General features: G+C 39.3%; 1 protein-coding gene across 1 annotated transcript in view; it reads right to left on the bottom strand.

Moving 5' to 3' along the window:
- The window catches only part of slc34a1a (solute carrier family 34 member 1a), a 53,271-nt gene extending 27,923 nt beyond the window's left edge, over positions 1 to 25,348 (bottom strand). Inside the window, exons 1-7 of the mRNA XM_063000765.1 lie at positions 25,288 to 25,348; positions 19,267 to 19,434; positions 18,924 to 19,055; positions 17,673 to 17,816; positions 13,311 to 13,422; positions 8,954 to 9,149; positions 719 to 814 (exon numbers count right to left, since the gene is read on the bottom strand). Of these exons, the coding sequence (XP_062856835.1) occupies positions 719 to 814; positions 8,954 to 9,149; positions 13,311 to 13,422; positions 17,673 to 17,816; positions 18,924 to 19,055; positions 19,267 to 19,434; positions 25,288 to 25,348 (909 nt within the window). The remainder of the gene's footprint in view (positions 1 to 718; positions 815 to 8,953; positions 9,150 to 13,310; positions 13,423 to 17,672; positions 17,817 to 18,923; positions 19,056 to 19,266; positions 19,435 to 25,287) is intronic.
- Between the last annotated feature and the right edge of the window lie 386 nt (positions 25,349 to 25,734).

The raw sequence follows: 25,734 nt of genomic DNA, 5'->3' as shown, positions 1-25,734 counted from the left end.
AATGCTTATAAAACCATAAATAAGCAGAAAAGCAAAAATCACACTTTCATATGTATAAGATTTTGGTTTGGCAGACTAAAATAATTGCTGGGTTGGAGCTAAAATCAGTATATTTATGGTGTATTATAAAGTGCCAGTCAGAGTGACTCACAGAAGGGTAATAACATTTTTTTTAAATTGGATAACAAGAGGTGTTATGATTGACAGAGCTTTACCTCGAGAGAAATCTTATTACTTTCTACAGTCTGATTCTTAAACGCCTCTCTAAAAATAATCGCTACGGCAACAATTCAGACAAAGCTGTCCTTTCTACTAATCCTCGCTGTATTTAAAATAAATCTCTATTCTACACTTTCATAAACTCAATCAATATGAGTCTATATTTCACCTTGTTAGCCACACTAGGAGAATTATTCACAGAGAAAAGTAAATATACGAAGGATTTTGGGTATAGATCTTCTGATCTACTGCCTGATGAAGTATCTTTAAAAAACAGCAGTCAGTCTTAAAACATAATGAAGTATAGCTTAGTTAGACTTTTTCTAACCCACTGAACATACCTGCTTATGTACTAATAAGTTAAATTAAGTGTTTAAATCAGAACTGTCATAAGAACTGGGCCTAGATGAGAAGCAGGTAAAGTAAATAACTGAATAATTACTAAACTGAAGAAAATAGTGAATAAATCATGAAAAGTAAATATGTAAAGTGACATTACCGTAAGAGGGGCAGTTCCACACCAGACTTTCACAAGACTGTGGTTCCTCATGCTCTCATCTCCCAAAGCAATGGCCGTTATTACTGATTTATTCAGCTAGATAAAACAGATAAACAGGAATACGTTTAAAATCTAAATTTTAACAATAACTACATGTATACAAACCCCAATTCTGGAAAAGTTGGGACATTTAGTAAAATGCAATTAAAAACAAGAATGGGTGATTAAGTGATTTCAATTAAACCTTTATTTAACTGACTAAAAATAAAAAAGACTTAAAAATATTTTGGCTGAGTAACTCACTCACTCACTTTCTTAACCGCTTATCCAATTAGGGTCGCACAGGGGTGCTGGAGCCTATCCCAGCTTTTCAATGGGTGCAAGGCACACAGTAACACCCTGGATGGGGCACCAGTCCATCGCAGGGCAGACACACATACACATACCCATTCACCTACAGGGCCATTCAGTGTCTCCTGACTGCATGTTTTTGGACTGTGAGAGGAAACCTGAGCTCCCGGAGGAAACCCACACAGACACTGGGAGAACATGCAAACTCCGCACAGAAAGGACCGAACCCAGGACCTTCTTGCTGTGAGACGACAGTGCTACCCATCGAGCCACCGTGCCGGCTGAGTAACTTAATTGTATTTTTCAAATATAAACAAATTTCGATTTTGATACCTGCAAACACTCATAAATAGTTGGGACAGTGGAAAGATATGTGTGAAATGTTTATCATTTTTGAAACATTCTTTGTATAGCAGGTGAATTGGTAACAGGTGAGGGTATCATGATCGAATATAAAAGAAGGACCTAATAAAGGATCATTCTTTGGAAGATGAATTGTGGCTCACTATTCACAGTACATAATATTGTGAAAAGATTCAGGGATTTTAAAGAAATCATAGTCTTTTTAGGGTAAGGCCAGAAACCACTGTTGATCGTGAGTGACCTCCAAGTTCTCAGACAGCACTGCATGAGAAACCTTCTTGCTACTGTGACAAATATAGACACATGTGCTCAGGAGAACTTTGGAAAACCGCTGTCACTTAATACAGTCCACTGCTGCACCAAAAAATGTGACCTGATACTCTACTATGTCTGGTTCCTCTCAAGGTTTCTTCCTGTAATTTTAAGAGAGTTTTTCCTTGCCACTGTCGCCCTCGACTTGCTTAACAGGGGTTTTTGGTCTGTCGTCCTGGATTCTGTAAAGTTGCTTTGATACAATGTCTATTGTAGAAAGCTCTATACAAATAAATTTGACTTGACTTGTATGTAAAGATACTACAAAGCCAAACATTAATTCTATGAATTAACACTATTGCGTTCTCCAGGCCCGGGCTCATCTTAAATGGAACAAAAGACTGGTAGCTACGCTCACGTTTTAGCTTGTTTCAGGAAATATGGACATTAAGTTCACCATGCCAAAGACAAAAAAGGTTCACTTATACTGTTATCACAAAAGGCAAAATCCAACATCTGTCATGGATGTGTGTGCACCAATGCTCACGGCATGGGTGGTCTGCATATTTGTGAAGGTGCCAATGACACCAATATATACAGTGTATCACAAAAGTGAGTACACCCCTCACATTTCTGCAGATATTTAAGTATATCTTTTCATGGGACAACACTGACAAAATGACACTTTGACACAATGAAAAGTAGTCTGTGTGCAGCTTATATAACAGTGTAAATTTATTCTTCCCTCAAAATAACTCAATATACAGCCATTAATGTCTAAACCACCGGCAACAAAAGTGAGTACACCCTTTAGTGAAAGTTCCTGAAGTGTCAATATTTTGTGTGGCCATCATTATTTCCCAGAACTGCCTTAACTCTCCTGGGCATGGAGTTTACCAGAGCTTCACAGGTTGCCACTGGAATGCTTTTCCACTCCTCCATGACGACATCACGGAGCTGGCGGATATTCGAGACTTTGTGCTCCTCCACCTTCCGCTTGAGGATGCCCCAAAGATGTTCTATTGGGTTTAGGTTTGGAGACATGCTTGGCCAGTCCATCACCTTTACCCTCAGCCTCTTCAATAAAGCAGTGGTCGTCTTAGAGGTGTGTTTGGGGTCATTATCATGCTGGAACACTGCCCTGCGACCCAGTTTCCGGAGGGAGGGGATCATGCTCTGCTTCAGTATTTCACAGTACATATTGGAGTTCATGTGTCCCTCAATAAAATGTAACTCCCCAACACCTGCTGCACTCATGCAGCCCCAGACCATGGCATTCCCACCACCATGCTTGACTGTAGGCATGACACACTTATCTTTGTACTCCTCACCTGATTGCCGCCACACATGCTTGAGACCATCTGAACCAAACAAATTAATCTTGGTCTCATCAGACCATAGGACATGGTTCCAGTAATCCATGTCCTTTGTTGACATGTCTTCAGCAAACTGTTTGCGGGCTTTCTTGTGTAGAGACTTCAGAAGAGGCTTCCTTCTGGGGTGACAGCCATGCAAACCAATTTGATGTAGTGTGCGGCGTATGGTCTGAGCACTGACAGGCTGACCCCCCACCTTTTCAATCTCTGCAGCAATGCTGACAGCACTCCTGCGCCTATCTTTCAAAGACAGCAGTTGGATGTGACGCTGAGCACGTGCACTCAGCTTCTTTGGACGACCAACTCGAGGTCTGTTCTGAGTGGACCCTGCTCTTTTAAAACGCTGGATGATCTTAACCACTGTGCTGCAGCCCAGTTTCAGGGTGTTGGCAATCTTCTTGTAGCCTTGGCCATCTTCATGTAGCGCGACAATTCGTCTTTTAGGATCCTCAGAGAGTTCTTTGCCATGAGGTGCCATGTTGGAACTTTCAATGACCAGTATGAGAGAGTGTGAGAGCTGTACTACTAAATTGAACACACCTGCTCCCTATGCACACCTGAGACCTAGTAACACTAACAAATCACATGACATTTTGGAGGGAAAATGACAAGCAGTGCTCAATTTGGACATTTAGGGGTGTAGTCTCTTAGGGGTGTACTCACTTTTGTTGCCGGTGGTTTAGACATTAATGGCTGTATATTGAGTTATTTTGAGGGAAGAATAAATTTACACTGTTATATAAGCTGCACACAGACTACTTTTCATTGTGTCAAAGTGTCATTTTGTCAGTGTTGTCCCATGAAAAGATATACTTAAATATCTGCAGAAATGTGAGCGGTGTACTCACTTTTGTGATACACTGTATATACTAGGATTTATGAAGACATAAGCTGCCATTAGGGAGGTGTCTTTTCCCTGGAAGTCTATAGTTATTTCAGCAAAACAATGCCAGGCCTAGGGCTGGACGATATGGCTAAAATTTATATCTCGATATAACTCCTAATTTCGGTCGATACGATATAATTCCGATATCGATATGAATAATACAAATGTCAGAAAAACTGCCAGGAACACCAACATTGAAAGGCTGTACCTGCGAACCTCTGAACCCTGCAAAAGTCTATGAAATCTCACCCTAATAATAATACAAATAAATTAGCTGTTACCTTTTACTTTTATTCAGCATTTGTATACAGACAAAAACACGACATCATTCTCAAATGAACATAAGCTTTGACAATATATAATATAATATATTAACATATGTCTTAACCAGAGGTGGAAAGAGTACTAAAATATTGTACTCAAGTAAAAGTACTCTTACTTTAATGAATTTTTACTTAAGGACAAGTAAAATTACTAGTCTAAAAATCTACTCAAGTAAAAAGTAACTCATTTAAAATGTACTCAGAGTAAACTTCACTTTGTTACTTTTTTAACAGGAGGGCGTGTCTCTTCTGTGTAATACAAACATGACAAGTGGATATAAATCTCACAATAGTTGTTTTTAATTCAATATAACATGTTGATACAACATTTAAAACATTTAGGGATGTGTAATGTGTCATTTTAGTCCCATAAAACTTTTTCAAACTGTATAACCACTAGTGATGTGTCGTAGAATGATTCGAATCTATTGAACGGCCCTACTTAAATAAAGGAACCGCTTCTGGGAGTCGTTATGTATATATACGGCTCTTTAAAGGAACCGAGACAAAAGATCCGACTCCCCGTCGCAGAATTCACTGCAGCAGTTTCCCAGACGCGATTTCTTTAGCGTTTTTATTTTACTCAGTAACGGATCTTATTTAAAATGTAGCGAATTACAATTCCTAATACAAAACATACCTAAGTAAAAGTAAAATTGCAGGCTGTGAAATCTACTTTAAAAAGTACAAGTACACAAAAAAACTACTCCGTTACAGTAACGCGGGTAAATGTAATTCCACCTCTGTAAATGTTACTTTCCACCTCTGGTCCCAACTTTAATCCACAACATGGACTGATTATTATTTGTATGTAAACATTTTCGAACAAAAGTGCTTAGAGTTGCTGCAGAATTTGCTATATCAGGTATTGTGCTTGAAGACTACAGAAAAAAAAGTCTAGTCTTTCCTCTCTTATCAACTATTTCTACTGCTTCTTTTTAAACTGTGGATGCTCGTTCACTCACAGCTGTTGAACTCATTTTGCCGCTAATATCCACCGTGTTGTAGGTAGTGTAATCAGAGCGGTAACGCTGAGCACTGGCTTCGTGCCTGTGGCGTACATCACGCACTGACGTAAGCATATCGATCGAATTTTTTTTTAAATCATATCACCGTTATTGAAACATTTTCTATCGCGATATACATTGATATCGAATTATTGTCCAGCACTAGCCAGGCCTAATTCTATAAGTGCTACAACAGCATGGCTTCATAGGCCCAGAGTGTGTGCTTGACTTGTTTGCCTGCAGCCCTGATCTGTCTCCTACTGAAATGTATGGCACATCACATGGAGGAGAATCAGACAATGGTGACTGATGAGCAGCTAAAGTCTTATATCAAGCAGGAGTGGACAAGAATTCCACCTGGAAAACTGCAATAAATGGTTAGGGTATTGTGGGCATCACATTCTAAATTTGTTTATATTTAAAAATACAATCTAGTTTGTTACTAAAAACACCGGAAATACTTTTGTCAGTTAAGGTTCAAAAGAATGAACAAAAGCGTCCAGGTGGCACAGCGGGATATTCCGCTAGCACACCAGCGTTGAGATTCTGAACCCCTCGGTTCGAAACTCGGTGTTGCCACCGGTCAGCTGGGCGCCATCTAGTGGGCATAATTGGCAGTGCCTGCGGCAGACACTAATCGGCCACTGTGTCTGCTGGGGGGGATGACCGGACTATGTGGGTGGGGTCTTCCAACGCTGTGTAAGCACCCTGGTTAGCAGATAGAGGCTCCTGTGCAGAATGCATGGGCAAAAAGAAGAGGTCTGCTTGGACTGCGCACGTGTCGGAGGAGGCATGAGCAGCAATATACCCTCCTTGAATGCAATCAGGGATTCCCCAGCAGTGGAAGACAAATTGACTATGCTAAATTGGGAGAAAATGCATAAATAAAATAGAAAAAAAATTAACAAATCACAGATTCAACTTTTTTTTTCTCTTAATTTTCATTTGTTAAAAGTTTTTAATAGAATTTAACTTAAGTACGTAAGTAACTTAACGTAAGTTTGTACGTTTTTTACTCTAGAGCAGTGGAGATGTGTTCTTTGTTGTGACGAATCACACTTCTCCATCTGGCAATCTGATAGACGAGTCTGGGTTTGGCGGTTGCCAAGAGAACGGTACTTGTCTGACTGCATTGTGCCAAGTGTAAAGTTTGGTGGAGGGGGGATTATGGTGTGGGGGTGTTTTTCAGGAGTTGGGCTCGGCCCCTTAGTTCCAGTGAAAGGAACTCTTGATGCTTCAGCATACCAAAATATTTTGGACAATTTCATGCTCCCAACTTTGTGGGAACAGTTTGCCTGTTCCAACATGACTGCTCACCAGTGCACAAAGCAAGGTCCATAAAGACATGGATGAGCGAGTTTAGTGTGGAAGAATTTGACTGGCCTGCACAGAGTCCTGACCTCAACCCGACAGAACATCTTTGGGATGAATTAGAGCAGAGACTGCGAGACAGGCCTTCTTGTCCAACATCAGTGTCTGACCTCACAAATGCGCTTCTGGAAGAATGGTCAAGAATTCCCATAAACACACTCCTAAACCTTGTGGAAAGCCATTCCAGAGGAGTTGAGGCTGTTATAGCTGCAAAGGGTGGGCCTACATCATATTAAACCCTTTGGATTAAGAATGGGAGTCACTCAAGTTCATATGCGTGTGAAGGCAGACGAGCTAATACTTTTTGGCAATATAGTGTATATTTAATGTGTTGTGACGTCATTAATTGAATTTAAAGCATGACTGACTAACAATTGATCTTTTGCAAGTCACTTACAATGAAACATTTCTATCAGAAAGGCCCCAAAATCTCCAAGTAGCAACATACTGCAGCTTTAAATATATTTTAAGTTCAGCCAAGTGTAGGAAAACTGAGAACCTTTACTGAAAATGATTACTGAGGCAAGAATTCAGACAAAAACGTAATTTCTAATCCAAATAGTGTCTGTAAATCTCTATTTTTTACTCTCATAGATTCATGAGTCAGTTGTTCACATAAATCAGCATCCCATACCTGGGGAATCTTTCACAGTGACTTGAATAAATATTTAAAGGTTATGTGGATAAATCTCCTCATTCACTGTGCAAAGAAGTATCTTTAAAAAAGTTATGAGAGGAAATGCCCTAATTTAATACAGCCTGGTGAGTTTTGTTCTCAACCATTGAATAAAACTAGTAATTAGTAACTAAGTATAATTCAAGTTTAATTTGATCTATTACTTTTGTGTTGTTTGTATTATTATTTTTAGAGATGTTTTATTAGTTTTTTTTCTTTTATTTTCTACTTTCTAATTTAGTCATTTTACTTTATGCATACACACAAACCTGTAATATTATTTCCTGTATGAACTTTTAGATGCTAAATGTAGTTGTAAAAATAGAATTAAACAAGCAGTATTTAAGACATGCAATACTTTTAAATACATTCAAATAAAATACAGCTATAACACTGTAACCATTATTGTATTTAAGTTAGATAGATATTTAGGTAGGTAGATTAAGACAGATGGACGGACGGACAGACAGACAGACAGATAGATACTGTATTTAGCCTGAGGGACTGACAGACAGACAGACAGACAGACAGACAGACAGACAGACAGATATATAGATAGATACTGTATTTAGCCTGAGGGACAGACAGATAGATAGATAGGTACTGTATTTAGCCTGAGGGACGGACGGACAGACAGACAGACAGACAGACAGATAGATAGATACAGTATTTAGCTTTAGGGACAGACAGACAGATAGATACTGTATTTAGCTTTAGGGACAGACAGACAGATAGATAGGTACTGTATTTAGCCTAAGGGACAGGAAGGCAGACAGACAGACAGACAGACAGACAGACAGACAGACAGACAGACAGACAGACAGATAAATAGATACTATATTTAGCTTTAGGGACAGATAGATAGATAGATAGATAGATAGATAGATAGATAGATAGATAGATAGATAGATAGATAGATAGATAGATAGATAGATAGATAGATAGATAGATAGATAGATAGATAGATAGATAGATAGATAGATAGGTACTGTATTTATCCTGAGGGACAGGAAGGCAGGCAGACAGACAGACAGACAGACAGACAGACAGATAGATAGATAGATACTGTATTTATCCTGAGGGATGGACAGACAGACAGATAAATAGAAACCCTTGAGTTTTCTTTGATGTCTACATTCATACTGCAAAATCCAGGTTTGATTGAATATTTATGTATCTCTATTGTATCTATTGTATCATAATAATGTACAAACCCCATTTCCAGAAAAGTTGGGACATTTTGTAAGATTCAATAAAGAAACTAAAAAAAAAACTGAAGAAAAAATGTTTAATTCTCTTGAATCTTAATTTAACTGACAGATTTTTATTTTATTTAACTGGCAGATTTCCAATGTTTTCACTGATCAGCGTCATTGTAGTTTGTAAATATGAACAACTTTTGAAAATAGTCTACAGAGTCAAAATTAGGGTCTAGTGGAGTCCATGCCTCAACTGGTCAGAGCTGTTTTGGCAGCAAAAGGGGGACCAATACAATATTAGGAAGGTGGTCATAATGTTATGCCTCATCGGTGTACATCTATACATGTTTTACAAAACCTACAATCTCTGCTTTACCACCACGCTTACTCTAAGCACACTTTTATTTCCAAACACAAAAATATAACAATACCTGTATGATGAGTTTAGTGACAGGATCAGTGATGACCTTCAGGAGCTCAGGTGCTTCTTCTCCACCATGCAGCTGAAAGCTAGTGATGGTGGCTTGAGCTAAAAAGCTAAGCAGACCTGTGGCTACTTCCAGTGGCAGCAACACCAGAACTGACAGCCAGTTAAAACAGTCATGAACCGTAGCTCCAGCAAATGCTCTAAACATACAGCAAAAGAACAAAAAAAACAACACAGTAAGAGAAGTATTTACATTTTTACATTAAAATGATCGTTTATGCAATATGCAATAACATGAGAAGCAATAATAGTAATAATAATATAATGAGTTTATTGAGGCTCTTAGGTACAAATGTACTGAACATCACTTGTGTGAAACAAGCTGCAAGGTCATATCTCTTCACAGGTGTGGACTAATAATAAGAAATAGAAGGATATAAGACAAGCCAGCAGCCAAAAACAGTAAGAACGATAGTCATACAGCGAACAAGAAGCTCAGAGCTGAGATGTGCATCTAACATTTGTGCACAAACATTTTAAATAAACCAGAACGGTCCATGTACATTTGGTAATTCGTTTTTCACTTCAAATCCCAAAGTTGAAAAACAAGAAAACGGGTCGTTTTTCGTTTCAAAAAACAATATTAAAAAACAGGAAAACGGGGCGTTATTCGTTTTTCCTTTCAAGATCAAAAATCAAATAACACACAGGCAGAAATTGAAAAACGGCTCGTATTTTAATTTTCCGAAATCAACATTTTTTATCAGTTCAACCGGAAATAAACACAAGCGCATGCATGCGTGTAACAGTGTAAATCAAGCACAAGTGTTGAGAAGACGGAGCAAAAAGTAATAATAACGTGACGCAGCGTCCCCTGTTCTGACTTTTGTGTCTGCTGTAGTTTTTCCAGCCCTTGTAATTCACACAAGAACTATTTTTCACGCTATTCTAAGAAAAAGGAATGTTGTTTTCTAACGTCTCACCTGTCATGTGATGTGAATTACAAATATATTGTCTGGCCCTTTAAAAATGTTGTGTACTATGCTAGGGCATAGGGATAGTGTGTAGGGAAGATATCGGAAATGACTGTCTCCGGCTGTGCTTACGTTGTTTTGCACTGAGCTTGTGTGACATTAAAAGTAGCGTTCTCGTTAAACTCGTTAAACTCCCCACTCAAATGTTTGGACTTTGAATTATTTTACATTATTTTACATCACCGTCGTCACAACAATAACATTTACATTAATTTTAATACTGTAATACAGGCATAACTAATCGTACACGTCACTGTGTAACTATTACAACATTTAGTGCATTTTAACCAGCGTTCTGCTTCATGCACTTATAAGAAATAGCTTTAACTAAAAACTAACCAAATAACTTTTTGAAATATATTTAATTGTTGTTGCTCCTTGTTTACTGCAGAGTTAGTTCGTGCAATTTTATAAATTTTTGGATGTTTATTGGCCGAGAACAAGAAATTCTATAATACAAGATAAATAAATAAATAATTTCTCGGATGTCAGACGATCATCCAGTATAAAACTAACTTAACCACGGCGGTGTACAACGTCCAGTACGGAAATCGCTTTCCCATAATGTTTTTTTTTTTTCAGATAGAGCAAATACATGCACGTCAAATACACAAACACAAAAGTCAGAACAACAGGGGACGCGTTGTTACGTTATTATTATTTTTTCAACACTTGCCTGATTTACACTCTCTATATATTAAGTAAATACGTGCATGTCAGTGCGTGCACGAGCTTGTGTTTATTTCCAGTTGAACTGATAGATTGATTTTGGAAAATTAAAATACAAGCCGTTTTTCAATTTCTGCTTGTTTGTTATTCGATTTTTAATCTTGAACCAAAAACCAAACAACGCCTCGTTTTCCTCTTTTTCAATATTGTTTTTTGAAACGATAAACAACCCGTTTTCTTGTTTTTCAACTTTGAGATTTGAAGTGAAAAACGAATGACCAAACGTACACGGACCCAGAACACTGTTTGGTTAAAACAAAAATTCACCATAGTTCAGCTTGTCATGTTTGGAAAAAAAAGGGTTACACATACACTGATCAGCCATAACATTAAAACCACCTCCTTGTTTCTACACTCACTGTCCATTTTATCAGCTCCTTACCATATAGAAGCACTTTGTAGTTCTACAATTACTGACTGTAGTCCATCTATTTCTCTACATACTGTTTTAGCCTGCTTTCACCCTGTTCTTTAATGGTCAGGACCCCCACAAGACCACCACAGAGCAGGTAATATTTAGGTGGTGGATCATTCTCAGCACTGCAGTGACAATGACATGGTGGTGGCGTGTTAGTGTGTGTTGTACTGGTATGAGTGGATCAGACACAGCAGCGCTGCTGGAGTTTTTACCAACGATGATGAGAAGCCTTACAGGGAGGAAGTGAGGATGCTCACAGAGTGGAGCACTGCTAACAACCTCTCCTTCAATGTTAGCAAGACCAAGGAGATGGTCATTGACTTCAGACGGGGGAGTAGAGTACACACACCACTGAGCATCGAGGGGACAACGGTGAAAAGGGTGAGCAACTTCAAGTTCCTGAGCGTCCACATAGCTGAGGATCTCACCAACACATCACACATTGTCAAAAAGGCACAACGGCGGTCTCCACTTTCTCAGAAGGCTGAGGAGAGTCGACCTGCCACAGCAGCTCCTCTGTAACTTCTACAGATCCACTGTAGAGAGCATCCTGACAAGCTGCATCACGGTCTGCTACAGCAGTGCCACTGCTGCTGAACACAAGGCCCTTCAGAGGGTGGTAAAAACTGCCCAGCACATCACAGCAACCGCACTCCCACCCATACTGGACATCTACAGTAAAAGATGTCTGAGGAAAGCCAGGAACATTTCCTCTGACCCCACACACCCCAGCCACTTCCTGTTCCAGCCACTGCCATCTGGGAAGAGGTACCGGACCATCCGAGCCAGAACCACCAGATTTAGAAGAAGAAGAAGAACAGTTTTTAAGAACAGAATTTAAGAACAGTTTTTATTCACGGGCAGTTAAACTCAGGGGCGGCTCGTTCCTTAGAACGATCAGGCGACGCACCACCAAAGGGTGAAAGGGAAGAAATTTTTCTATCACAGCTGTGACTGTTCTGGACAGTCTGTCTTGCCTCTGAATACCGTCCAATCAGCATCAAGTTGTGTTCCGTACAGTACCGCCCCTTTTGGGGATTGCTCTCATAGACTCTCATGTTAAGGCACTTTTTTTTTAAACTGCAGGCATTGCAATACAATCTGAATGGGTTCCAGGAGGGCTCGCACTTACGTGCTTGCGTCACAAGTAACCTGGTGTCGCGATCTCGTCACCATGACTACCTTTACCTCAGTTCGGAGCAACTCCATCGTGTCATTAAGGGAAATGCCATTCAGTCGTCGTAGTAATCAGGATAAATTAGCAGCTAAAGAATTAGGGCCACCCAGACCAAATTTAAACATCAAGCAAGTATCTACGAAGGGGGGGAAATCATATAAGTTACAAGTAAATTACAAGTAAGTAATGTAATTTTTAAATAGTGAATTGTGACTTTATTCATTGCACATCAGCCCCGATGCCCCCGATCTTTATTCTGGATCTGCTGCACCTAAAATAAAATGCTATCTGATGAAGACTGAATTAAATTGTTAGGGTGAAGGATTTACTTAATGTTAATTATTTAAGCTTTAATTTACCCATTATACGCGTCACCTTGGCCATCATCGCAACAATAGCCCCCCCTGAGAGATTTGGCAGGAGCCAAATAAACTGGTTAAACTGGTAACTCCTACAATTCCAGCCAGAACATAAGCATACCTCTTATTGCACCTGCACTTTATTGGAACTTGGTTTACTTAAACCTAAGCTGTAAATCCACTACCTCAGACCTGTCTATGCACCTTGCCTTGTTTATGCACATTGTTTATGCACATTGTCTATGCACATTGTCCTTGTCTGTGCACCTTTATCTATGCACCTTTTTTTTGTCTTGCACTATTGTGTTTCGTTGTCTGCACTGGAGATGTAACCTGACAGTGTTTTGTTATACTGTACAACCCTGTATTGTATAAACACAATAAAATTGAATTGAGTTAATGTCTGAAAGTACAAGTGTGTAAGTTTTTTGCTAATAAAAAAAAACAAAGTCAGGAACAGCTAACAACTGAGTCATGTTCAGAAAGTACACTTTTGATTAGGTCTGCTTATTTTTCTACTAGTGTAAACACCCAAGAGCAGTTAGGATGATGATGTAGGAGATAATGATGATGACTATGATGATGAAGATAGACAACTATGATTCATGACTTGATATACTTAGCTGTCTGTCTCATGTTTGTACCGTTTAAATTCGTTCCTCTCCCCAGCCTGCATCAGAGCAACAATGGTGTTGGTGACGGATGTGCCAATGTTTGAGCCCATGATTACAGGGACGGCAGACTTCACCTCCAGTACTAAAACACACACACACACACACACACACACACACACACACACATTTACACAGAAATGTACATTCACACACAGTTACACACATATAAACATAAATGTATTCATGAGCTGGGTGCATTTACCCAATTGAAAAAATAGACATAATTGAATGTGACAGACAGAGTGATTACACCCTACTTACTGAACTGAACAGCAACCCTGCAATTCACAATATTCATAAAGAGTGTAAATCTTATTTTGTTATATCCAAAGGGAGGCTTAGATATTAAATTGGAAGCTGATGATTTTCATCCTAGACAGATGCTTTGTACAACTGACCTGGAGCTGTTACACCTCCAAGGCCTTACCTGCCCTAAACCCGCCAATAACAGCTTTAGCATCTGTAATTGCCTGTAATTTGACAGCATTAGTATTTAAATCTAACGTGGTGTGAATATGCTGGCGACTTAACCATGCCAACCATTAGCATCACTTTACAGTAAAGAGTAAAAGGACATGCGTGTCTTTTATTTGTGTTGGGTTTTGAATTTATGTATTTTTTCTGTGACTAAATGCTTGTTTTGTTGGGTTTTTTCTGCTGGTTAAAATATATACATTCAACAAATAAAATTATTTGTATATTGGTAATTTGTTGGAGTAAAACAACATGTGGCATGTACCTGGAGATTTCACAAGGCCAATTACATCAGGCTTATAAAATCTACACTGATCAACCATAACATTAAAACCAGCTCCTTGTTTCTACACTCACTGTCCATTTTATCAGCTCTACTTACCATATAGAAGCATTTTGAAGTTCCATAATTAATGACTGAAGTCCATCTATTTCTCTACATACTTTTTTAGCCTGCTTTCACCCTGTTCTTCAATGGTCAGGGCCACTGCAGGCAGTTTGAACGCAAGATATTTCATGTTTTGTCTGCTCAACTTAATTTCATTTGTTAATATACCTCCATTCCTACATTTCAGGCCTGTAACACATTCCAAAAAAAGTTGGGACGGGGGCAATTTAGGGCTAGTAATGAGGTGAAAAAACTAAATATTGATGTGATTCCAAACAGGTGATGTCAACAGGTTATTGTAATCATGGTTTGGTACAAAAGCAGCATCCAGGAAAGGCTGAGTCTCTGATGAGCAAAGGTGATCAGAGTATCTCCAGTTAGTCAACAAATGTGTGAGAAAATGATTGAAATGTTTAAAAACAATGTACCTCAATGAAAGATCGGAAGGGATTTTCATATTTCTCCCTCTACAGTGCATAATATCATTAAACGATTCAAGGAATCTGGAGGAATTTTAGTGCGTAAAGGCCAAGGGCACAAGCTTAAGCTGAACACCCGTGATCTTCATTCCCTCCGACGGCACTGCATCAAGAACCGCCACTCAACAATAGCTGATATAACCACATGGGTGAGGAATTACTTTGGCAAACCTTTGTCAAGCACTACAATACAGAGTTACATGCACAAACTGCACTTAAAACTTTACTGTGCAAAAAAGAAGCCTTATGTTAACCATGTCCAGAAGCGGCGTCGACTTCTCTGGGCTCGGAGGCATCTAGGATGGACCATCACACAGTGGAAACATGTATTGTGGTCAGATGAATCAGCATTCCAGGTCTTTTTTGGAAAAAATGACCAAAGACAAAAAGGACCATCCAGAATGGTATCAGCAACAAGTCCAAAAGCCAGGGTCTGTCATGGTATGGGGGTGTGTCAGTGCCCTTGGCAAAGGTCATTTACACTTCTGTGATGGCAGCATTAATGCAGAAAAGTACATTGAGATCTTAGAGCAACATATGCTGCCTTCAAGACGTCATCTTTTCCAGGGACGTCCGTGCATTTTTCAACAAGACAATGCAAAACCACATGCTGCACACATTACAAAGGCATGGCTGTGGAAGAAGAGGGTACGGGTACTGGACTGGCCTGCCTGCAGTACTGACCTGTCCCCAATAGAGAATGTGTTGAGAATTTTGAAACGAAAAATGTGACAACGACCACCCTGTACTGCAGGAATGGATGTTTATTAATAAATGAAATTAAGTTGAGCAGACAAAACATGGTTTATACTTTCTGCAATGAAATAAAAGTCAAAGTAAATGTAAGAAACTCTTTGTTTTTATTATTTGCATTTCCCATGGTGTCCCAACTTTTTCTGATTTGGGGTTGTACTTAGAAAACAATCAATGACTAGACTCTAGAGGGAGAAAAGTTGAGGAAATTACATACTTTTTAATTGAACTAATTATGGCTTTACTTAGGAAAAAATTATTACACTCTGAGAATCTAATCCCATGCCACTTCAACTGTAACTCTACTTAAACGATGAATTTTGATTGTGATATTTAACTCTGACAGCTTGTAGACTTAAATGTTTTTCTGACAATTAGTGCATTAAAACGAAACTTTCTGTCAAGCCTGACTTACAAAATTGTATTAAACTTCTATCCCCTGTTGTATAACAACCACTTTCATGCTAGAAAGCCATCTGCTTTAAAAAACAAGCTCACCCAAGAGTTTAAATGTAGGCTTAATACAGATTTAATGATTTTTAGATAATGCAGAAATGTCAAACAACGTCAAAGGAAGTTATTTTCCTTTTATTTCTTGTTCTTTTTAATGAATAGAGCTACACAAACTAACAACAATTTTCTTTACTAAGAAACATAAAATGATGTTCTTGAGTAAATAGCAATCTTACAGTATTATGAAAGATAAGTGCACTTCAATCATGTATGACTACTAAAGCACAAATACAGTTAAGATTAAAATGTGTGTTTTTTAAGTTTGTCAGAAGGTTAACAAGGTTTTATGAGCTTTTACCTTTCATAAAGCATGAATGCTATTTATGCAATAAGCATTTAAAAAATTTACATGTTTTAATTTAACAGCGCACACATTTACTGGGTTGTGGATTTTACCAATAGTCACCAATTAACCGTTTAATCTCTTAAAAACTAAAAAAAATTAAACTAAAATCTGTTATTCACAAAACTATCCAGTGCTGTGGTGGCACATTGGTCTATTAGGCTGACCCACCACCGCTGATATCCAGGCATGGATCTTTACTGTGCTATTGGCTGACTAGGCGTCTGCACAGACACGATTGGCTATGTCTGGGGGGGGGGGGGTTGGGCCTTCAAAAGATTGACACCCTGTCCAGTGTATCCCCAGATCCACCCGACAGTGACCAGTATAAAATGAAATAAATTAATGAAACAATAATATTCTTTTGAAAATTGTGATCAGATGCATCCTATTTGATTAAACTTTTCTTAAGATGTGTGAAGAACTTCATCAAAGTCCACCAGTTTCAATTTGATATGAATGTGCATTGTTTGGAATGGTACACATGTGGGTTTAAAAAATACCCACAGTTTACACTGATTTGTCAGAACAGAAAAAAAAACAAGCTATGAGGTTCTGGAAAGTGTCTGTAAATAAAAAAGCTGTGACAGGGCTTAGTCTGGGCAAAGATATGAAACAATATCTGAGGCTTGAAATGTCCCCAATACCACATTTGTCTTAATAATTTTGAAATAGCATAAGCTTGCACAACATTCCTAGAGTTGGCTTCCAGGTAAGAAGGGCCTTCTTAGGGAAGGTTAAAAAGATCCAAACAGTCACTCTGAAAAAGCTCCAAAAGTCTGCTGCAGAGATGGAAGATTCAGTAATATGCACAACCAAATCTGCAGCACTCAATAAATCAGGCCTTTATAGCCTTTGCAAAATGAAAGCTACCTGAGTAAAAGTCATAGAACAGTCCACTTGAAGTTTGCATCATGTAAAAAAAATCTCTGGTTTGATGACACAAAAGTTAAACTGCGACTGTGTGTGAAAATGATTAGGGCTAAAAGCAAAAGATCTTCATAACATCTCTGTTTATGCATCCATTATAAAATCACTTAAAAAGGTGTTTACACGTTGATTGCTGTTGTCATTATAAATATGGGATTGTGTAACTGTAAACCATAGAATACTGCTACACAGAGAAACATAAGTGGAGGAGTTGGCAAAGACTACAGAGGTAAAAGGGAAGTTGTAAGTACTTGGATGTAGATTAAGTTTTCCAACAACTCCATTTTTTGACTATAAGTTGTATATAGAGGAATTCAAGACAGCATCTATAACCTGATGCTTAATAAAAGATGGCTAATGCAACAGGATAACAGTTCAAAACAAACTAATTAATTAAACACAGAGCTTTTATTAATTGTTTTTTTTAAACATCATGAGCATCTAATACTCACGGCCAGATGAGACGAGGCTGACGATGATAGACGTAGACGTGCTGGAGCTTTGCACTAGCACTGTAACCAGAATACCAACCACCAGTCCAGCCACAGGGTTCGACAGGATTGCGTTATCTTTGAAAATGTCTCCAGCCACCTTACCTGTCCATGTACAAAAAAACAGTTTAAGCTAAATATCAAAAAGTTGAAATATCAACAACCAATCATTTATTTTGCTGTTCACCTGGGGAAAGTTTAGAAACACTCACTCACTCAATTAGCTGCTTATCTAATTAGGGTTGCAGGGGGTTGCTGGAGCCTATCCCAGCTTTTCAATGGGTGTAAGGCACACAGTAACACCCTGGACGCTGTGCTAGTCCATCACAGGGCAGACACACATACACACACACACACACACACAATGCTGCTCCTGCTAGATGGGATGGAAACCTGGTGTGTTTGCACCAAAATGTCCAGAACTTACAGCGGACTTATTATCACAGACTGGACTGAAGAACTCCAATTATTTTTTTGCTAGTTACAACTTTCAGTTCAATTTAATTTTGTGTTTGTATGATTTGTGTAAATCCTATTTATTTAAAGTATCCTCCAGGCCACCCAAAGAGGATGGAGGTCCCTGCTGAGTCTGGTTCCTCTCAAGGTTTCTTCCTGTAATTTTAAGGGAGTTTTTCCTTGCCCCTGTCACCTTCGGCTTGCTCAGTAGGGGTTTTTTGTCTGTTGGTCCTGGATTCTGTAAAGTTGCTTTGAGACAATGTCCATTGTAAATAGTGCTATATAAATAAATTTGACTTGACTTGACATACACACACCAATTCACCTATAGGGCAATTCAGTGTCTCCAATTAACTTGACTGCATGTTTTTGGACTGTGGCAGGAAACCGGAGCTCCTGGAGGAAACCCACACAGACACGGGGAGAACATGCAAACTCCACACAGAAAGGACCCAGACCTGGCGGGGCGCCTGGGGATCGAACCCAGGACCTTCTTGCTGTGAGGCAATAGTGCTACCCACTGAGTCATTGTGTTGTGATGTTCATAATTATCAGCTACCTAGTCTTACACTGTGCCTGTCCCAACTTCATTTAAAATTGCTGCAGGCTTGGCAAACATCAAATTAAAACGACAGTTTACAAATCACTGTTTTCTGTTTTAATTAAATTTTACCTAACGTTTCAACTGTTAACATTGGGTTTGTAGATTTAAATCTTAAACTTTCTTTTTAAAGGCCAATAAAATGTCATACTCACCTCCTGCCAGTTGAAATGCAGAGCTTAAGGTGTCCAGGGAGCAGACGAAGCAGTAGAGGAGAAAGAAAAGGAAAGGAATCTTCATTACATTCATAAAAAGTGATTTGGTTCTTTTCCACTGTGCTCCAGGAACTTCAACGGTACCTGCATTATGTAAGGCCAAGTTGTAATTCATGACAAAATCAAAATGTACATATAATTCAGACTCATATTTTCATAAGAGCTATTAGAACTCTTGCCTGCTTTTTACACTCTGGCAAATCATTAGCATGCATTCATTTGTTAACATATCATGTACAGACACATTTTAAACATTAAATTAAAAACAATTAGAAACAGACACCTTGGATGTTTGAAGGCCAGGATTTGTAAGGTGGGAAGTGCTTTTTGCTGCAATGTGCATGATTACAGCTGTTAATGAGATCCACGGTGGAGCCAAGGCCAGCATCCATGCACAGACCTGAGTCAGAGTCCATGCAATCACAAGCATTTGAGCTTTGGAGGTTCATCCCTGAAAACAAATCATGGGTTATTAAAATCAACACAAATGCTTGGATACTAATGAGTGGCAAAAATGTTGCTGATCATTTTCTCATTTACAGCAGATACTGTAAGAGGGTAGTGAAGGTTTGGCACGTACAGTCAGTACAGACTGCATTTTTTTACCTGCACGAGTCAATTCTTACACTTGACGGGCACTGTGTATGGAGGGCCACACCCCCATCAGCATTATCCCTCAGCCCTGTGCAGGCGCCATCAGTCAGCCAGCAGGGGCCGCAGTTGCACCAGTTATGAGGACCTATGAGCCGACTTTTTATTGGCTCTTACCCTCTAACCCTGAACAACAGCCAATCGTTGTTCATACTGCCACCCAGCCCAGTCGGAAAGGCAGAGCTGAGATTCGATACGATGTCTTCGAAACCCCAACTCTGGTGCACTAGCGTACTTTATTGCTGCGCCACCTGAGCGGCCACGATGCAATTTTTAAAACTGAAATTGAAGACAAATTATGACAAAGTTTCCTTTTATTATTTCTCTTAAAAAATCTGAATTAGAATCTTTATTTTTGCCAAGTACTAGGGGAATATCTTTTGGTGCTGGTGTCAACATCTAATTAAATAATAGAAAGTTGTACTATATATAAACATAGAATAAAAAATATATATAACAGCAACAACAACAGTATAGCATCCGATGAAGTGTGCAATACGGATGTATAGTACAGTACACTGCCAGACTTGAAGTAAAAAAAATTGTCCATAAAATAAGTCCATGTGCGATTTTTAGTAAATAAAATACTGTATTTGTGATTATCTTTTATTTATCTTAATAATGAATTTCCTTTTATTTCTGAAGTAGGTACAAACTATTTTGAATTAAGCCCAATTTGGCTGAAAAACCCAGAATCTGGCAACCAGGCATATAGCGCCAGTGACGTCAACCATGCAAGGTTTATAGCGCCAGTGCCCTCTGCTGTTTAAAGTGAATATCAATTCATTTTACATTTGACTTGTGGAATTTTTGAATTGGTTATTAACTGTCTTGTGGTGCATCATTACATCCCTACTAATAAGTGTCATTTAAGTTCATTGACTAAGTTTAGCTGGGTGGTTTAGTTTTGATTTAGGAAGAATGGTTGTAGTTTCATATTTTACCTACTTCTTTATATGGATGCACAATAATTAAAGCCCTACCTAATTTACGGCCGTGAAAATTGCGTCACGAACCATGTAGTGAGCCACTTTCCATGAAATGCTACGTGAAATCTGTGATTTTTGATAAACTAGGTCTGTGAAATTAAGCACATTATCCTGTGAATTTAGTAGGTCCCTAACAATAATAATAAAGTCATAGTATTGTCAGCCAGTAAACATTAAAAATAACATCTGGTATTGAATTAATGTAAACGCTCATGACCACCTTCCTAATATTGTGTTGGTCCACCTTTTGCTGCCTAAACAGCCCTGACGATGGTGGACAGGGGTCAGCATGGGCACCCTGACTGGTCTGCGGCTATGCAGCCCCATACACAACAAACTGTGATGCACTGTGTATTCTGACACCTTTCTATCAGAACCAGCATTAACTTCTTCAGCAATTTGAGCTACAGTAGCTCATCTGTTGGATCGGACCACACGGGCCAGCCTTCACTCCTCACGTGCATCAGTGAGCCTTGGTCCATGACCCTGTTGCCGATTTACCACTGTTCCCTCCTTGGACCACTTTTGACAGATACTGACTACTGCAGACCAGGAACACCCCACAAGAGCTGCAGTTTTGGAGATGCTCTGACCCGGTTATCTAGCCATCACAATTTGGTCCATGTCAAACTCGCTCGAATCCTCACGCTTGCCCATTTTTCCTGCTTCTAACACATCAACTTTGAGGATGAAATGTTCACTTGCTGCCTGATATATCCCACCCACTAACACGTGCACAGGTGCCGTGATGAAGAGATAGTCAGTGTTATTCACTTCACCTGTCAGTGGTCATAATGTTATGCCTGGTTAGAGCATGTGAGAGTATACATAAACTTACTTTCACATACTATATGCATAAATTCATGAAAAACAGCCTGACCAGCTATCAAAACCACTTTAAAACATCAAAACAGACACAAATCAGCCAGGTAGAAATTGCCTTAGTAGCTGAGACAAAATCCTGTAGTTGGCTCCACACTTATTTGTTTTATTTTATTCTTTATTTTATTGGTAGAACCTGACAGTAACACCTTACTATAGAAGAACAAAAGCTTACTAAAATATCTAATAAGCAAATGCTTATTAAAATAGCTAAATATCTAAATATATGCCGCTCAGGTGGCGCAGCGGTAAAGTACGCTAGTGCACCAGAGTTGGGGTTCTGAATGCATCGCAGCGAATCTCGACTCTACCTCTCCGACTGGGTTGGGCGGCATCATGAACAACGATTGGCTGTTGTTCAGGGTTAGAGGGTAGAGAGTCGGATCATAGGTCCTCATAACTGGTACAACTGCGGCCCCTGCTGGCTGACTGATGGTGCCTGCACAGGGCTGAGGAATAATGCTGATGGGGGGGTGACCCTCCGTACACAGCGTCCATTAGTGTATAAACTCGACTCGTGCAGGTGAAAAATGCAGTCTGTACTGATTGCGTACCGGAGAGGGCGCAAGTCAGTTGAGAGGCGTCCTCAGTCAGCGGTGAAGGGTCGAACCAGTATAGAGGACGCAATCAGGGTAATTGGACACGACTAGACTGGGGGAGAAAAATTGGGGGAAAAAAGTGGGGAAAATGAGATAATAATAAAAAATAAATCTAAATTTATATGAAAAAACAGTGTCATGGAAATGAATGTAAGCAACTAGACATTAATGCAGTCATATAATTAAACAGCCAACAAGGTTCATATTTATTTTTATTTATTTTGCCTGAGATTCCATGCTTCAGAAACAAACACAAACAGTATGCAGCTCAAACAAGCCCAATTTTATTAAATAAAAAAAGCATTTACCCCTAAAGCGTGGTACTTAATTATCTTTTCTTCACTTTTACTATTTTTGGATTTGGCTGAAACAGAGCTGTTTGTGTATGTGTTTGCCGCTTTCAATCTGACATTTAATGCAGCTGCAGAGCAAACATTGGTACTAAATGAGCTAAGTGATCAGATGCTGTGAAAATCTAGTCCGTCTGCTAGTCTACTGTACTGGAAAATACAGATAAACATAGGAAATATTAAATATCGACATGAGTCCAGAATTTATCTTCTGGTCCAGTATTACTCTCTCATGATAAACAATCCAACTCATGTTTGGTACCTTTGATATTGTCTTATACATGTCTTTAAAAACATGCTTCTTTTATTTTTTTTAGTTTGATGGACAGTCTCTACCATCTACTTTTGTGAAGTAACAACTTTATCATATTCAAGATGTTTATCTACACTGATCAGCCATAACATTAAAACCACCTGCTTTTTTTTACACTTACTGTCCATTTTATCATCTCCACTTACCATATGGGAGCACTTTGTAGTTCTACAATTACTGAGTGTAGTCCATTTATTTCTCTGCATACTTTTTTGCCTGCTGTCAGGACCCCCACAGGACCACCACAGAGCAGGTATTATTTAGGTGGTGGATCATTCTCAGCACTGCAGTGACACTGACATGGTGGTGGTGTGTTAGTGTGTGTTGTGCTGGTATGAGCGGATCAGACACAGCAGCCCTGCTGGAGTTTTTAAATACTGTGTCCACTCACTGTCCACTCTATTAGACACTCCTACCTAGTGGGACAGTGGTAGCCTAGTGGGTAGGGCTTTGGGCTATCAACTGAAAGGTTGAGAGTTCGAATCCCAGCTCTGCCATGCAGCCACTTTTGGGCCCTTGAGCAAGGCCCTTAACCCTCACAGCTCCATGGGCGCTGTACGATGGTTGACCCTGCGCTCTGACCCCAGCTTCCAAATAAGCTGGGATACGCAAAGAAAGAATTTCATTGTACTGTACATGTGTGTATGTATATATGACAAATAAAGGCATTCTTCTTCTTTCTTCTTCTTCTACCTAGTTGGTCCACCTTGTAGATGTAAAGTCAGAGACGATCGCTCATCTATTGCTGCTGTTTGAGTTGGTCATCTTCTAGACCTTCATCAGTGGTCACAGAACGCTGCCCACAGGGCTGTTGGCTGAATATTTTTGATTGGTGGACTATTCTCAGTCCAGCAGTGCCAGTGGTGTGTTTAAAAACTCCAGCAGCGCTGCTGTGTCTGATCCACTCATACCAGCACAACACACACTAACACACCACCACCATGTCATTGTCACTGTAAGTAACAAGTAATACCTACTCTGTAGTGGTCCTGAGAGAGTCCTGACCATTGAAGAACAGCATGAAAGGGGGCTAACAAAGCATGCAGAGAAACAGATGGACTACAGTCAGTACTTGTAGAGCTACAAAGTGCTTCTATATGGTAAGTGGAGCTGATAAAATGGACAGTGAGTGTAGAAACATGGAGGTGGTTTTAATGTTATGCCTGATCGGTGTATTAGTGAGTAATAAATGAAGGCATACTGCAATCCCACTATTGTTATCCGTTAGTCTTATTCTTCTTCATTTTATTATTATTATTATTCCACCTGTTTTTGTCCGGCTTTTTCGTCTGCAATTTTCAAGATATCAACAATTTTGTATACGCTCACCCACCACACCCATTTTTGTACCCATTTTTGTACCCATTTTTTGCCCTATTCACTTCCATTCATTTTTTGAATTTTCAAGATATCGACGCTGTTCCAACTCTAAATCTTCAGCCTAAATCAACGTCATTCCAACTTTAAATCTTCAGACTCATTGATGACATTGCTGCTTGTATACAGCATTTGGATACACACACCCGCTCACCCACCACGCCCGTTTTTTTTGCCCCATTCACTTTCATTCATTTTTAAAATTTTCTAGATATCAACGTCGTTCCAACTCTAAATCATCCGGCCTGTTGATGACATTGCAGCTTATATAAAGCTTTTGGATATGCACACCCACTCACCCGCCATGGCCGTTTTTTTTCCCCCATTCACTTCCATTCATTTTTTAAATTGTCGAGATATTGACACAGTTCCAACTCTAAATCTTCAGGCTCATTGATGACACTGCGACTTGTATACAGCTTTTGGATACGCTAACCCACTTACCCGCCATGCCCATTTTTTTTGCCCCATTCACTTCCATTTATTTTTTTTAATTTTGGGATATCAACGCCGTTCCAACTCTAAATCTTCAGCCTTGTTGATGACATCGCTGCTTGTATACAGCTTTTGGATATGCACACCTGCTCACCCACCACGCCCGTTTTTTTTGCCCTATTCACTTCCATTCATTTTTTAAAAGTACGATATATCAACGTCGTTCCAACTCTAAATCTTCAGGCCCGTTGATGACATCGCTGCTTGTATACAGCTTTTGGATACACACACCCACCACGCCCATTTTTTTGCCTCATTCACTTCCATTCATTTTTTACATTTTTGAGATATCAACGCAGTTTCAACTCTAAATCGTCAAGCTCGTTGATGACACCACGGATTGTATACAGCTTTTGGAGACGCACACCCACCACGCCCGTTTTTTTTTGTCCCATTCACTTCCATTCATTTTTTGAAAGGCTGGTTGATCTACTAAACTTCTGAACGCATAACCAAAAGTATTTAGACATCCCCACTGCATGACCAAAAGTATTTGGACACCTACCACTGCTGAGCTGCAATCACACACCCATTTTATTCAGGAAATGCACCTCTCTAGTTTAAATTAGTTTTCTGGCAGCTGTATGTGGTAGGTGTACGTGGATAATAATTGTACTTAGCATACAAGGGTTAAAATTTTTAGCTTACCATTGCAGTTTCCCTCCTGGCCTGTGTTAGTTGAGATGATTCTGATTGGCCGGCTGGACATTGTTTCTTAAAAAAAACACCAACATTGAATCATAAGTAAGAGTTACTCTGTACCTCTGTAACAGTACTGCTTTATTAGACATTTAAATGTCAGAATCTATATGACACTGGGCGCTTGTGTGATGTTTGCTGAAACAAGGGATTAATTATCCAACACTTAATAAGTCTCTTTCGTACATGCTTGGTCATGACCTTTCACAAATGGCAGCTTGTGTAAGATGGTGTGGATGACAAAGAAGGGACTCACAATCCCAGACGCAACGTCTCCCTAATTGCCTCGACTGCCTTCCACCTCCATTACCTTCAAGTCAGGATGCATCATATTCTAAGTTTAATGCATTTTCATGTCAAGGTTATGGAAATCTAGTCTTGTAAGAGAACTTGCTA

This window comes from Trichomycterus rosablanca, chromosome 1 (assembly GCF_030014385.1).
Source record: "Trichomycterus rosablanca isolate fTriRos1 chromosome 1, fTriRos1.hap1, whole genome shotgun sequence".
Taxonomy (NCBI): Eukaryota; Metazoa; Chordata; class Actinopteri; order Siluriformes; family Trichomycteridae; genus Trichomycterus; species Trichomycterus rosablanca.
The sequence above is the reverse complement of the archived record's forward strand: the minus strand, read 5'-3'. Positions and strand labels throughout refer to the sequence as shown.